Here is a 13,592-nt window from a genome sequence, read left to right on the forward strand (position 1 = left end):
TGATTTTAATGGCCTGGCAGTGAGGTGCGTGCATGGCGGAGGCCTGCAGAAGAGGTAACACCGAGAGGGCAGCTCTGCCCACTTCTAATTATTGCTTGAGTCTTTCTGGCAATGCCAGCTGCCTGCCCTGGAGAGTTTGGTCTCATCCATCACAGTGTGAGCTCAGGGTGGGGCTGCTGCCATTGCCAGCGGGGAAGACAAGAGGAGGTTCCCAGGGGCCTTTGGGTGTTGGAGAGCAGAGGCAGCCTTAGGCTTGGACCATGCTCAGCTCCTGTCCTTCCTGTCCCCAGGGCAGCTGAAAGGTGTCCCCCAACTTGAGGGTCCCATCGAGAAGCCTCCAGGTGGCCAAGGAGCAAGCCAGCTGAAGTGGGGTCCACAGCAGCCCTAGGCAGGGAGCCTTGGATGGTTTGGTGTCTGCTGACATGGAAGCCCTTGGGAAGATGGTGCTTCAGTGGCCGGCTGGGCAGGTAGGCAGCTCAGGCCCAGAAGGAGGCCTTGACCACACGGCCCTTCAGTGGCTGTGGCGGCCGGAAGTTGTTCACCATGTGGATCCTCTCATCCTCCTCTGTGGTGAAAAGCAGGCTCCGGAATTTCTCCATCTTAAGGCAGAAGAGATACTCAGTGCAGAATGGGGGCGTTGTGGTCCTCTCTGATCCCAGACACAACATCTGGCATACCCTGCCCAGCCAGTTCTGCCCCTCTCTCCTCTTCCCCCTAGGGCTTGTCCCTACTTCTCCCCACTCATTTCTTCTTTGGGAACCCAACCTCAGTTACTTACTCACTAAAGAGCCTCTGAACCTGGACCCTGCTCCACCTAGTTCCAGTTCCTGTCTAGCTAAGAATCATCAGCAAATGCAGCATTCAGTTTCTAACACACTAGGGGTGGTCCCAGGATCCAGGGATCTCTCCTAGTCTGTGTCCAGGTCCTAATAACTAACAACCAAGCTGACTCCCACCCAAGAATCAAAACATTTATTAGCAAAAGATGGGAGCCTTGATGGTGGGACCACAGGCTGTGGGCTGCTGGTTGGGAGAGTCACACTGCCCAGGTGTGCCTGAGTGTCACATCCTTCCGTCTGGTACTCTGGGAGGGCTCACCTGCCTCTCAGAGATGCTGATGGGCTCCCGGAGCACAATCCAGGTGACACTCTCGGTCAGTGGGGGTGTTGTCAGGGAGCCAGGGTAGGTCCAGTAGTGCCGGCTGGCAGGCAGGAGGTATTTGGGGTTGAAGCAGCTGAACTGGGCCTTGGTGCCCTGGGGCAGGGTGGGGGACCCAGGAGTCAGCAAAGACCTCCCAACAGGATGAGACCAACACCCTCCCCACCCATTTCTGTCAATAGGATTTAGGCTTCTCCTTGGCCCATTGATGCAAATTGTGGCCAGATGTCTGTGATCCCAGAGGCTATATTCCAGCCTGGCTGGCCCTCTCCACCCATTCCCTTGTATGTAAAAGCTGTGGTTCCTAAAGCTCTTTGGGCACCATGTTCTCTCCCTTGCCTTCAACAGAACTTAATGGCGCTGCTGGTCAGAGAACCATTAATGTGACAGGCATCTTATCAATCCTATGCCCAACCAGACTTCACGCTGGGCATTCAGTGGGGCCATGGACCCTGATGACGAGGAGTCAGTTGCAGGGCACCACAGGTGCTGACCTGCACCCTTCACCTCTGCCAGGGTTTGCTGCCAGGATGGAGGAGTGGATGGGCCCACTCCATGATCTAGCCTCTTCCTTCCTCCCCACCAGGCTGCTGTAGATCAAGAGCATGGACCCCTGGTCTCACCTTAAACCGAACCATGTAGAGTGCATCTGTCAGACGGTTCATGCTGGGGTGCTCGTCCCCCGTCTGTCAGGGAGAAGTAGTGTGAGGCCAGATCTCACTGTGTTCTGGAACTAGGGGTGGTACCAGGCCTCCCACGGCCTTCTGGGCCCAGGTAACCCCCTCACCTCCAGGAAGACACCAACCACAGCCAGGCCATCGGGTGCTGAGGCCGCCTCCCCAAAGGTGCTGTACTTCTTGGCATTCCAATGAACCAGGTGCAGCTACAGGGGCAACGACAGGCCAGGCCAGTGCTTAGTGCCTCCCAGGGGCCATGGGAGCTCAGAGCCAGGCTTCCCTCACTCCCACCGGACGCCTGGCCCCTCTGCGGGAGGGGCGGGCCACAGATAGCATTTACCCTGTTCTGGGCCTGACCCTTTTCTGAGCCCCAAGGGACCAAAGAGATCAGGCCCTGCCCTCCGTGAACTGTGAAACAGATAATGACTATCCAGTGTGACACCTCCCTGAGGAAGTGAAGCCTGCAGCTGAGTCCAAAGAATAAGAAGGGGGTTATCAGATGGAACTCTTGGGACAAGGTATTCCAGGCTGAAAGAACAGCAGCCTGGAGATACGAAAGAGCCAGGTGTGGGCAGGGGATTCATCACATGCAGGTCAGTATGGGAAGAGGTCAAGGGACATGAGGCCAGGCAAGGCCAGTTCATGCAGGGCCTTGAATGCCAGGCTTAATCCTTGAAGGGTTGTTAGTAAGGCTGTGGTGGGACTGGATTTGTCCGTCATAAAATTCCTTCTGGACACACAGATCAGGACGACAGTAGGCAGAGTTCAGGTGGAAGACCTGAACTTCAGGTGAAGGGCGTCTCTCCCAAAGGTCCCCGAGTGACTTCACTCTCTCCAGTACCCCACACCAGGCAACTGTCAAGACCCTGGCTCCCCAGTCCCCAACTTTTCCCCAAGTGGTAAAGGGATTCAGGTAGAGGAGGGTCTTACTTCGCTGGGGAATGACTTGCCGTCCACCGTGTGCTCTGAGCCCTCACTGTGCTTCTTGCCCCAGTGGAAATGGAGCTGCCTGAGCCGGTAGGGCCCATCCAGGGGGCCCCCAGTCACCACTGCGGGGGAGAAGGGCGGTGTGTAGCAATTGCTGTGAGAGAGCCCACACCGCCCGCAGACAGCAGCGCCAATATCAGGGCAGTGCTCAGGAGAGGGATAAACTTTTCATTTGCAACATTCCTTGCTCTAAGTGGACTTGGATCAGTCCCCGCCCAGTTCCCTATGCCCTTAGCTGGGCCAGGGCAGAAATCCTGGAGCCCTGTAGGTGACAGAGGAGTCTGGTACACTGAGTGGGTATATCTCTCCATCTGGATCCTCCCCACTCTTGCCCAGTTTCGAGTGGAAGCTGGGACTTTGCCTCTCAGGCCCCGATTATCACTAACAGTAGACCTCCCAGGTCTGGAGCCCTGACCCAGAACTGGGTTGGAAAAATTCTTTTCTTTAGTCCTCATAGTAGCTTATGAAAGACAAAACCTATTATTATTTCTATTTTATAAAGGAGGAACTGAGGCACAGAGAGGGCAAGGCATTTGCCCAAGGTCACACAGCAAGGCACTGAGCTAGGATATAAGCCTGCATCTACTTCATATAAGTTCAGAGCCCAAGGCCCTAATCACCAGGTCGTGCTGCCTCCCCAGAACCTGGAGGATCCCCAGGACCTGATGTCTAGAGGCCAGCTCCTAAGGGTCCCCACTCTGATGGTCAGGCCCAGGTACCTCCAATGTCCCTCCTTCATGCCCTCTTTGGCAAGCCCCACTTATGCTGGTTTTGTGAATTTCCCACTCTGATACCTGGCGAGCTGGGGCCACTCACAAGGCCTCCTGGGACTGATTGAATTTCCAGCTGAAAGAGATCTGGCAGTGGAGGGAGCCCCAGCCAGGGCAGAATGTGAGCTCCTGGATCAGGTGACGGCCCTGGGCTCAGAGTTCCACTAGGCCCCTTGAGGACGGGTGACCAGGGCAGGGCCTTGCCCCCCGTGGGCCCTTCAAGGAGGAGGACCATGGGACAGCCCAGAGGCCCATTCTTGCTGTCCTGCCTCATCTGAGAAGCGGGGCCTGTCCATGGCAATGCTGGGTGGTTGACTGAGCCTGGGGGTGATGGCTGTGGGCCAGGGCCCACAGGCCCAGTCAGGCTGCTCCATCCTGGGGAGGCAGGAGTAGACAGACCTGCAGGCTGAGCTCCCTGCTATGGGCTGGGAGGGCCCACTCTTCTGAGCATGACCCACCTGGGACTCCACAGTGCAGTCTCTTAGGGAGTGAACTGCCTCCCTAAACCTTGAGCTTGGCTCCCTTAGCCTCCTCTCTCCATCCTGACCGTAGAACACACTGCCATTCACTGTGTACTTCCTATGTGTTCAGCAGTCTGCAGACATTAATCCCCACAGTGACCTAGAGGGGGACACATTGTTACCTGTTACCCCCTTGGCCAGACGTGGGACTGAGGCTCAGAAAGGTAGGTATCCTGCCCAAGGTCACACAGCTGGGGAGTGGCAGAGACCCAACTGTCTCGCTCCCAAGCCTACTTTCTTCCCACTTGTCCCCTACCCCTCAGGCCTGGGCATTCTGATAGGGGACGGAACCCAAACCAAGTCAGAAAGTGAGCCCCTGGATCAGTGGTCCAGAGGAACGTTTCCTTGGGCCTTCGCCTGCCAAGAGTGGCCTTCACTGAGCTATTGATGTCTGAATTGAGCCCTCAGTGCCCTCTGAAGGCTGTTTAGAAGATCCAACCATTTGAAAACTGCTCCTTCATAAACTGTGATCTAAGGTCATCAAGAGCTCCATGTCCCTCCCCAAAGTTCTGGGTGGGAGGCTTTTCTTAGAATTCAGTACCAAGAATGCTGTGTCTCTCTTCTGAGGATCTGTTGGATTTCCTACCTTCTGCAACAAGAACTATAACTGATCCTCTTTCCCCTTTTCCCTAGCCTACCAGGGAACTCAGAGTCAAGCAACTAAGATCATTCCTATCTGGTTTTCCTCCCCTTCTCTGCCCTCTGATTTTCTATTTGAAACTTAAGTTTCCCTGAGTGCTTTCATTGTGCGTATGGGGGGGTTGGGGAGGCGACAGAGGGGCAAAGTACCAGTCACTTCCTTACATAAGAAACTTTAGCAGGTTCCCTCCTTACCCCACTTCATCCCTCACAGGCCTGGTCATAAGGACAAAAATCCCTTTACTAAGGAGCACTCCCGAGGCTTCCGTCCAAGAATTTATCATGAAGGAACCCGAACTCTAATCCCAGGGCAAAGAGACCTTGGAAGGAGCTGCTACAAGTTCCCACTGGCCTCTCTTTTGTCCAGGACGGTTGGGATCTTGAAGCTGTAGGTGGGTTGGAGAAAAGACCTTCGGAGTGGGAGCAGGCTGGTTCTGGCCCTCCCCAGCTCAGTGAGTCTCTACTTGCCCAACTTAGAGGTAGGTTCTTGAGAAGAATAAAAGAACTGCCTGTGACCTTGGCAAGGGGCCTGGCACACTGAACATTTTATTTCCGTTCTCTCTCTGCTGGGCTTGGCCAGATCACACAAAGAGGAGGGTTTGGCCTTAGGCCACACAGCAGCTCAGTGATGGGGCAGGGAGTGAAAACAAACCTGACCTAAAGCACAACTGAAAGAGAAGAAAGAGAATTAGCATTTCTTGAGCATCTGCTATATGCCAGCACGACAAACATCACTTCAGTTTTTCGTTTCTCCTCTCTATGATCCTAGGGAGGAAAATAGGGTCCTAATGCTCCCACCCTATGCATCAGGAGACTGAGGCTCAGCCTAAGGCTTCACAGCTGGGGAGAAGTGCAGCCTTCCTTCCCTACCACAGCACATTGCCCCTCCTGAGCCTGCCCAAAACAGGTTAGGATCCCAGGGGGAAGGGTACCAGGGTCCGGCAAACATCACCATAAGGGCCACTTACCACTTCGGTCATCACTGTCATTGAAGTCCACTTGGACAGAGTGGCCATTGTTGGCGATGCTGAGGGACGTGCAGGACTCATAGGAAAGATCCAATGTCCTCAGGCTGGGCGAGTACACAGCCTTTCTGGATACGATATTGATTGGTGACTGGCGGTCTCCCCGGGCAATGGGATACAGCTTGTGCCAGTGTGAGGGGCCTGCAGATGGGGAGAGGGCAAGGACTCAGGCCAACCTGAATCTCTGGGCTGCAGACTGAGGGCACCTGTAGGGGATGGTCTCCGTGCTGTCCTTTCAGAGATTAGCCCCTGCTTTGGAGCCATGAAGTCTGGAGCTCCAATCCCAGCTCTGCCACTTCCCCTCTCAGCCTCCATTTCCTTGTCTGCGAAATGGCCTCACTAAAACTCTCCACCCAGAGCTGATAGGAGACCCAGAGAGGTAATGCATGGAAGGCAGCACAAAAAAGCTACAGGCTCAGGGGCAGTTTGGGGTAGTGGGTCCTCCCCGACAGGCAGTATTGCTTAGAGAGGTCCCCGGGCTCCCGAACTCCCTCACCTGACCCTACCAGGTATCTGGCCTCTTCCTGCACTTTGGCCAAGTTCGAGTTGGTGTTTGTGAAAATGACAACAAAAGTTCACATCAACCTCGCTTTGGCTCTGTGACATGAATTTGCTCCTCATACCAGCCTCGTGAAGTAGAAACGAGCATGATCCCCATTTCACAGATGAAGGAACTGAGGGCCACTGGCGCATGTGCGCGCACACACTTGGGCACTGGTATAAATACACAGTGTGTGCATGCATTGCCCCCAGCTGCCCTCCCCAGACATGTGCAGGTCCGGGGAGACTTTCACGTGTGCACACATATATGCACAGTGACCTGAGCTCACCGCACCCAGAGCCATCAGGCCCAGTAACACATGTGTACAAACACATAGCCCTGCCAACTACCTCTGACACACACATATGCACCCTCACACACAGCTATCCCCTGTTGCAAACCCAGGTCTGCACTAAGAGACTACAGCAAAACACATGCTCGTGCACACACATACACACACGCACACACATGCACACACACCTGCATGCACACCCACGAGCACCCACCACCTGCCTCCCAGAGACTCCATCTGCAGCCGAGAGGCTCGGCATCTCCCCGGGGAACATCCTGAGATGCAGCCTATTTTTAGAGCTATTGCCGGCTGGTGCTTCTCCCCGTTTTTGGCTTCTTAAGTTTTCCTGAGAAAACAGCAGCAGGTGCCGACAAAACTGTGTCCCCAGTGGATGACTCAGAATCATGGCCCAGACCCACTGGGTTATTTTTGAAGTCCTGTGAGCATGCTGCATGCCGGCACCTTCATCCTCTGTCTTTTCCTCCCTCATCGCAACTAGACTGGATGGCCCAGGACTGGGCGAGGGGCAGCAGCTTCAGGGTGGCCAGCTATGGGGCAGGCCTATTGGGATACTGGATGCAGTGCTGGTGGGCAGGACCAGCAAGAAGGCTGGAGTCAGGGGGAAGCACCCTGAAGCTGGCTGGGAGCAGGTGCTGGGGGGGAAGAGGATCTTCTATGGGTCGTGTCAACCTGCCCCTTCTCTGCCTCTCTCTACACCTCTGCTGATCTCTGTTGCCTTTTTCTGAAAGTCTCTTTCTAGCTTTTGCATGTCTAGATTTGGGGTTCTCCCCTCCAGAATATTCTCCTGTGTGCTTGGGGTCCCAGAGGGGCCAGAGACACCACAGCACCTCCCTAACTCCTTCTGGCCCATTGTAACCTCCAAACCCCCAGACTTTGTAGCCTAGGACCCCCGCCCACCCTCACAGAGTGCCTGTCTCTCCTCAGATGAGTGGGACGGGGGCGTTCCTCCCACCAGCACTTCCGCTTCTCCCCACCCCCACCTGCCTTGCCTGGGTTTCATCCTGGCAGCCTGGATCTTGGCTCCTCATTGTTCATCTCGGGAAAAGCAAGAAACCCTTATCCCACACCCCGACCCCAGTTTGGTAAGAAATAGCCCAAAAGGAACTGACTTGTCCCAGTCTCACACTCGAGCCTTCTGGCTCTCACCGTCTGCCTCTTCTCCCTTCCTCTGCATCTTAAGTAAACTGAGGCAGGATCGAGGAGCTATTCTCCCGGTCAGACCAGGAGGCTGGTGTGGGCCACGGGCTCCCATGCCTCACACCTGGACGTGCTCAAACACCCTGCCCGAGGCAGACACCCAGACACATCCGAGAGCCCCCAGATGCTCCCTTCCTTCACATACCTGCCGACTCGAAAGCTCGGACGCTTCGACCGGGAAACTCTCTGCGCAGGACACCGCGCCCTTGCCCACGGGGAGCCCAGCTCGCCGGAGGTCCCGGCACACACGCGTGCGCGCTCCCCGCACAGACACCGCGCACAGCGCTCCGCCGGGACCGCCCCCCGCTGCCCTGGGCTACCTTCACCCGCTGCGCACTCCGGCGATGAGTGAGTGTCCCGGCCCGGGTCAGAGCGTGCGGGGCCGTCAGGGGCTGCGCGGAAGAGGCGGCTGAACGCGTTCGGCCGCGGGGTGGCTCGCCGGCGGCGGGGCCGGCCGGGGTGCAGCGCGGACTTTGCGCCAGGTGCGGGGGGAGGCAGGGCTCGGGCCGGGCGGGTGGGCCGGGTTCTGGGGGACGGATGGGAGAGGGATCCCGGTCCCGCCTAGAGGATAGGGGGCTTGAGGGTCCCGCAAACCCGGCTGGGCGCGAGGGTCAGGAGCGAGTCCCAGCGGGTGGGGGCCGGCCGGGGTCTGCGCCTACCGTCGTTGTGGCCGTAGCCCCAGCCGTGGTGGCCGGTCATGCTGTTGCCGTCCCCGCAGCCGTGCACCTGCCGGCTCGGCTCAGTTCTGCTCGCTCGGACTGCGGCTCCGGCCCCGCTCGCTGCCGCGGAGCAGCCTCTTAAAGCGGCGGCAGGCGGGAGGAGCAGTTCCCAGGCGACCCGCCCCCCACCCCCCCCCCAGCAGGGCGAGAGGGGCCGGCCCTGCCCCGCCCTCGCCCACCCGCCCTCAGGCCAGTTGAGCCCCGAGTTGAGATGCGAGATGCGGGGGGTGGGTGGGGGGCGGTCAAGGGGACCTAAACCCCAGCCCCATCCCCACCCTGGCCCTGGTCGGAGCACTCTCCCTCCTTACCTCCAGCCCGTGTACAGGCTCTGGGGCAGGAGAAACGGCCAATGCTGAGGGCGGCCTCTGTTTCTCCACATCCCATCTATTCCCCAGGCTTATCACTGGGCAGTAAATCCCACCACCAGAGACCTGGGCTCTGGGCCCTGAGTCCTCTTGGACTGGGACCCTTTTAAACTGCAGATTGCACTGACCATCAGGTGTCCAGAACTGGAGCTTCCCCTGTTTGCCAGACACTGGCAAGTTCTGGGCCAAGCTTTGGGTCCTTCCTGTCATCTAACCCTCTCAGCTTCCCTACAACAATGGGTGGTCCTTGCATTAGCCCTATTTCACAGAACAGGAGACTGAGGCCCAGAGGGGTGAAGTGACTTGCCCGAGGTCATCTAGCCAGAGAGTGAGGGATTTACTCTTAGTTTGTCTCACTCCTAGGCTCTTGTGCTCTTTACTACTTCCCCTTGGTGCTGGGGGCAAAGGGGTCCTGTGGTTGGGATCTGGGAGCCCTGGGCTAGGAGGAGGCCTCAGGCAGAACCGGAGCCTCAAAGGGGGAGTGGGGAGTTTGGGCTTTAACCACTGGTCATTAAGACAGACAGACCCACAGACACCAGCTGGCTTTCCCATGGAACTAAGTCTGAGGCCTTGCCTCCACCCTCTCCTTCTCTTCCTGGCTTCCTCCTCTGTCTGGGTCTCTTTGCCTATTCCTCTACAGCCCGCTGTTTGTCCCTCCTTTCCTTGCCTCTCCATGACCTTTGGCACACCTGCTGGGAGCTCAGGGCCTCCACCCTGCACTCAATCTCAGTATCTGCCTTGGCCCAACATTTTCCCACCCACAAGGCCTGGTCCTTGCTGTGCCCTCCACCTGGGACGTCCTCTGTCTTCCACCCACGGGCTCCAGCCGGCCCAATCCGACTCATCTGAGGATGTGGCCTTATGCCAAGGATAGGGCTTGTCTCTGGCTAGGCCGCAGCAGGCAGTTTTGGGAAGACAAACAGATGAGTGGATAGAAGGACAGACAACTGATCCCACCCAGGGGCTTGTACCCAACCAGAGTTGAAGGGCCATTTGTGAAATGTCTGCTGGTCTGACCTCTACCAGAGGAGACTATTTCAGGCCCTGTTGTTGGCTGACCTTGTGAAGGAATGTACCATCTTGTCTGCCAGGCTCCCCTATATCTGTGTGGCTGTCTTGGTTTCCCTCTTCCAGGCCCTGAACCCCTCAGGTCCCCAAGTAGAGTTGTGGAGATCAAGGGACAACTGGTCGCTGGGCCAAGGTCAGTCAGTGACTTCCCAACACTGCCTAGATGCTCCTCCCTGACCCAAGAGCTGGAAGGGGCCCTTAATAGAAATCTGACCCTAGGGCAGGGGGGCAGGGCATCATAATAAGCATGTAGGGGGTGGCGCCCAAGACTGGCATGTGACAGGGCATGCAACCTTGTCAAGGTCCCAGGTCTCCGAACCAGAAATGTCATCCTTAGACCAAGAAGACAAAGACTAGCTTCAGAGTGAGGACTGCAGTCTCTGTTCCTCTCCCAGAAGAGCCAGCCACTCTTCTCCTGGGGGAGTTGCAACACTTTCAGGGCCTGGGGATGGGCCCAAATGTGTCTACTTCATTGACCTACTTCCCCCTCACTGTGACCCAGAAGACATTTCCATGTTTATTTATAGTGCTAAAAATGTTGGGATTACTTAGTTTTGAATCCAGTTTCATCCGCACAGCAACCCCACTTTACAGATGAGGAAAGCAAGGCTCAGAGAAGTTGAGTTAGGCTGTACTGTGAGCAACTGAGCAAGAATGAAAACCCAGGGCTGCTGAGTCCCTTATTCAGCATGTCTAAAATCACCAGGAGAGGGGAGGAAGTGGATTTTAAATTTGATTGTCATTTGTGTATATATGCGAGACTCTCTTCACAGTGACTTAAGAGAAGCTGGGGAGAGTGTTTCCCTCCAGGGTGGAGACTGGGAGCCCCGAAGGGTGGGGAAGGGTGCGGAATGGGGGTGGGAGGGACACTCTTTACTGCCTACTCCTTTTGAAAGAATTAAAGTATTGCCTCTTTAACAACCAGATAAAAGTTGATCCAATTCTTTCCTTCCTATATCCTGTCTTTGGCAATTTTCTCTGGGTGCTGGAGAACTGGGAACTCAGGTAGGTAAGAGGAGCTGTTGGAGTCTGCCTGTCTCAGGTGAAGCTCCACTTTCCCCGCAGCCCACTCAGGTCAACTTGGGAAAGACTGTGCCCCCATTCAGGCACCTCCTGTCTCAATTACGTGCCGTCTTTAAAGCTGAATTGATTTCACTGCTCTGGAGTTTACTCTTTGGTCTCACTGGCATCAGCGGCCTCCTGGATTTTGCTGTTTCTGGCGGAGAGGGAGGGCAGGGATGTGCGAGCCATAAGGAAGGGCTGGGGAAGGAGGGCTGGAGCAGATTGCACAGCCACACCTCATTCATCGCGAACTTGACCAGATCTCACTTCCCCTCTCAAAGTTACAAGTCTCTCTTCTCTATAACAATGAGGTGATTAGGGCATCATCCCAGCCCTGACCACCTCATGGGATCCCTGTGAACCTTGGTTGAGACAACAGTTGTCCAGTGCTGCACCAACAGGCAGAATCTTGCCTGCTCTTCACTGTGTGTTGTGCACATGGCAAACGGGCCAGACCGAAGACCTAGAGACTCTAAGATCAAAATTACAGCTTATTGTGGGTTGTTTTTTGTTTTTTAAAAAATTTATTTATTTTTGGCTGCATTGGGTCTTCATTGCTGCACGTGGGCTTTCTCTAGCTGTGGAGAGCAGGAGCTACTCTTCATTGGGGTGCACGGGCTTTGCATTGCGGTGGCTTCTCTTGTTGTGGAGCACGGACTCTAGGTGCGCGGGCTTCAGTCGTTGTGGCTCGCGGGCTCTAGAGCACAGGCTCAGTAGTTGTGTGTGGCGCACGGGCTTAGTTGCTCCGCGGCATGTGGGATCTTCCCGGACTAGGGATCGAACCCGTGTCCCCTGCATTGGCAGGTGGATTCTCAACCACTGCACCACCAGGGAAGTCCTGCACCTGTTTTCCAATCTATCAGATGGGAATAGAGAATCGAGAGGGCTAATAGGATGGTCAGGTGAGGTGATATCTGTGAGTGTCCTGGAACCAAGCATGTACTCTCAGACCTCTGTTCTTTCCCCTTCTCCTTAGCTTGTTTGGGCACATTTAAACCGAACATTCCTTTTCCAGTTACAGTGGTAGCACCTATTTATTGTAGAAAATTTGGGAGAATCAGAAAAGCATAGTAAAGAAAATTAAAATCACTGGTCATATTACCACCCAAGAATCACCGCTGTTAACATTGTAGTGACCATGCTGCCGGGCTTTTTCCATATTTATTAGTAGTACTTAAAAGACAATCGGAATCATATGTGGAGCTTTGTGACCTTTTTTTTTTTTTCACTTCATGCCCTATGATAAGCGTTTCCCTGTGTCATCAGTCTTGGAGAACTTGACACTTACTAATTGCACAGTGCTCTAGTATGTGGATTATTTCCAGTTTTCACAATTGTAAATGCACTGCAGTGGACATCCTTATTTATCCATCTTTGTGTGTGTGTCTGATGATTTCCCTGGGAAAGTGGTATAACCAAATAAGATGAGGTACACATTGTGGGTAAGGCATTTTAAAATGTAGAAAGTATGGTGGAAATAGTTTTAGAAATTTATTCTTTCATTCAAAGCATTTATTGAAGACTTATTAGATGCGAAGGGCTGAGCCAGGCATGGGTGATACAATTGTGAACATTACAGACCCACAGTTTTCTCAGCCGAGGGGTGGAGGAAAGAGGCAAGAGATTGGCCAATGAGCACCAGGATGAGAAGGGCTGGGATAGATAAGGTCAGGTAGGGAGGGCTAGTGGCTAAGGCCTGGGAGTGTGTCCTAGGTTGTGATTCATTCTTCCTGGCTGGTTTCCCACAGATTATAACCTCTTCCAGGGCAGAGGTAGCCCCAAACTTCCTGGAAGCCCAAGTATCCTGTCTGCTCCAGCTGAGACCAACCAGGATGGGTAAAATAATAGACCTAAGCTGGGTCTGGCTAGATCTGTAGGGGTGTTTGTTTCTAATCCCTGTGCCACCTTTTAATAGCTGTGAGAATTTGGAATTTTACTCACCTCTCCAAGTGTCTGCTCTCTTGGGTATAAAATGGGGTAAACAGTAGTATCTATTGCATGGGGTGAGTACAATGAGCACAGAATGGTGATGCGTGTCAAGGGCCTGCCTGGCATATGAGTACTCAGTAAACAGGGGTTGTATAGGGATTTGGGGGCTCAGTTTTCCCACCTGTTAAGTGGGAGATTGGCCTAGGTTGGTGGTTCTCAAACTTGAGCATGCATCAGAATCACCAGGAGAGCTTCTTAAAAGTTTCCGAGGCCTCACTCCAGAGTTTCTGTTTCAGCAGGTCTGGAATGGGGCCTGAGAATTTGCACTTCTAACAAGTTCACAGGTGATATTGATGCTTCTGGTCCGGGGCCTCACTTAGAAAACCAATGGTCTAAATGAATGCAGCCTTTGTTTCCTGGTCTGATACCTTTGATTCCCTGTCTTCTATAATAGGAAGAACTTGTGAGGTGCCCTGAGTTCCCAGATGGCAGGGTTTGTGTCTGGTCAACCGCCATGGCTCCATCACAGGCACCTTTACATGCTGTTATGGGTTGAATTAGATCCCCCAAAAGTTGTTGAAGTCCTAACCCCCAGGACTTTTGAATGTAATCTTATTTGGA

The 13,592-nt window shown here is 54.6% G+C and overlaps 1 protein-coding gene across 1 annotated transcript; it reads right to left on the reverse strand.

The window, feature by feature from the left end:
* Positions 1-328: 328 nt before the first annotated feature.
* CA7 (carbonic anhydrase 7) lies at positions 329-8,527 on the reverse strand. Its single transcript, XM_004311008.4, has 7 exons — positions 8,488-8,527; positions 5,721-5,918; positions 2,766-2,884; positions 1,946-2,041; positions 1,782-1,844; positions 1,099-1,254; positions 329-599 (listed from the first exon to the last, which is right to left on the reverse strand). Exons 1-7 carry the CDS (start codon positions 8,525-8,527, stop codon positions 477-479), a joined length of 795 nt encoding a protein of 264 aa, XP_004311056.1. The 3' UTR covers positions 329-476.
* Positions 8,528-13,592: the final 5,065 nt, after the last annotated feature.

The sequence above is a fragment of the Tursiops truncatus genome, chromosome 19 (genome assembly GCF_011762595.2).
Source record: "Tursiops truncatus isolate mTurTru1 chromosome 19, mTurTru1.mat.Y, whole genome shotgun sequence".
NCBI lineage: Eukaryota > Metazoa > Chordata > Mammalia > Artiodactyla > Delphinidae > Tursiops > Tursiops truncatus.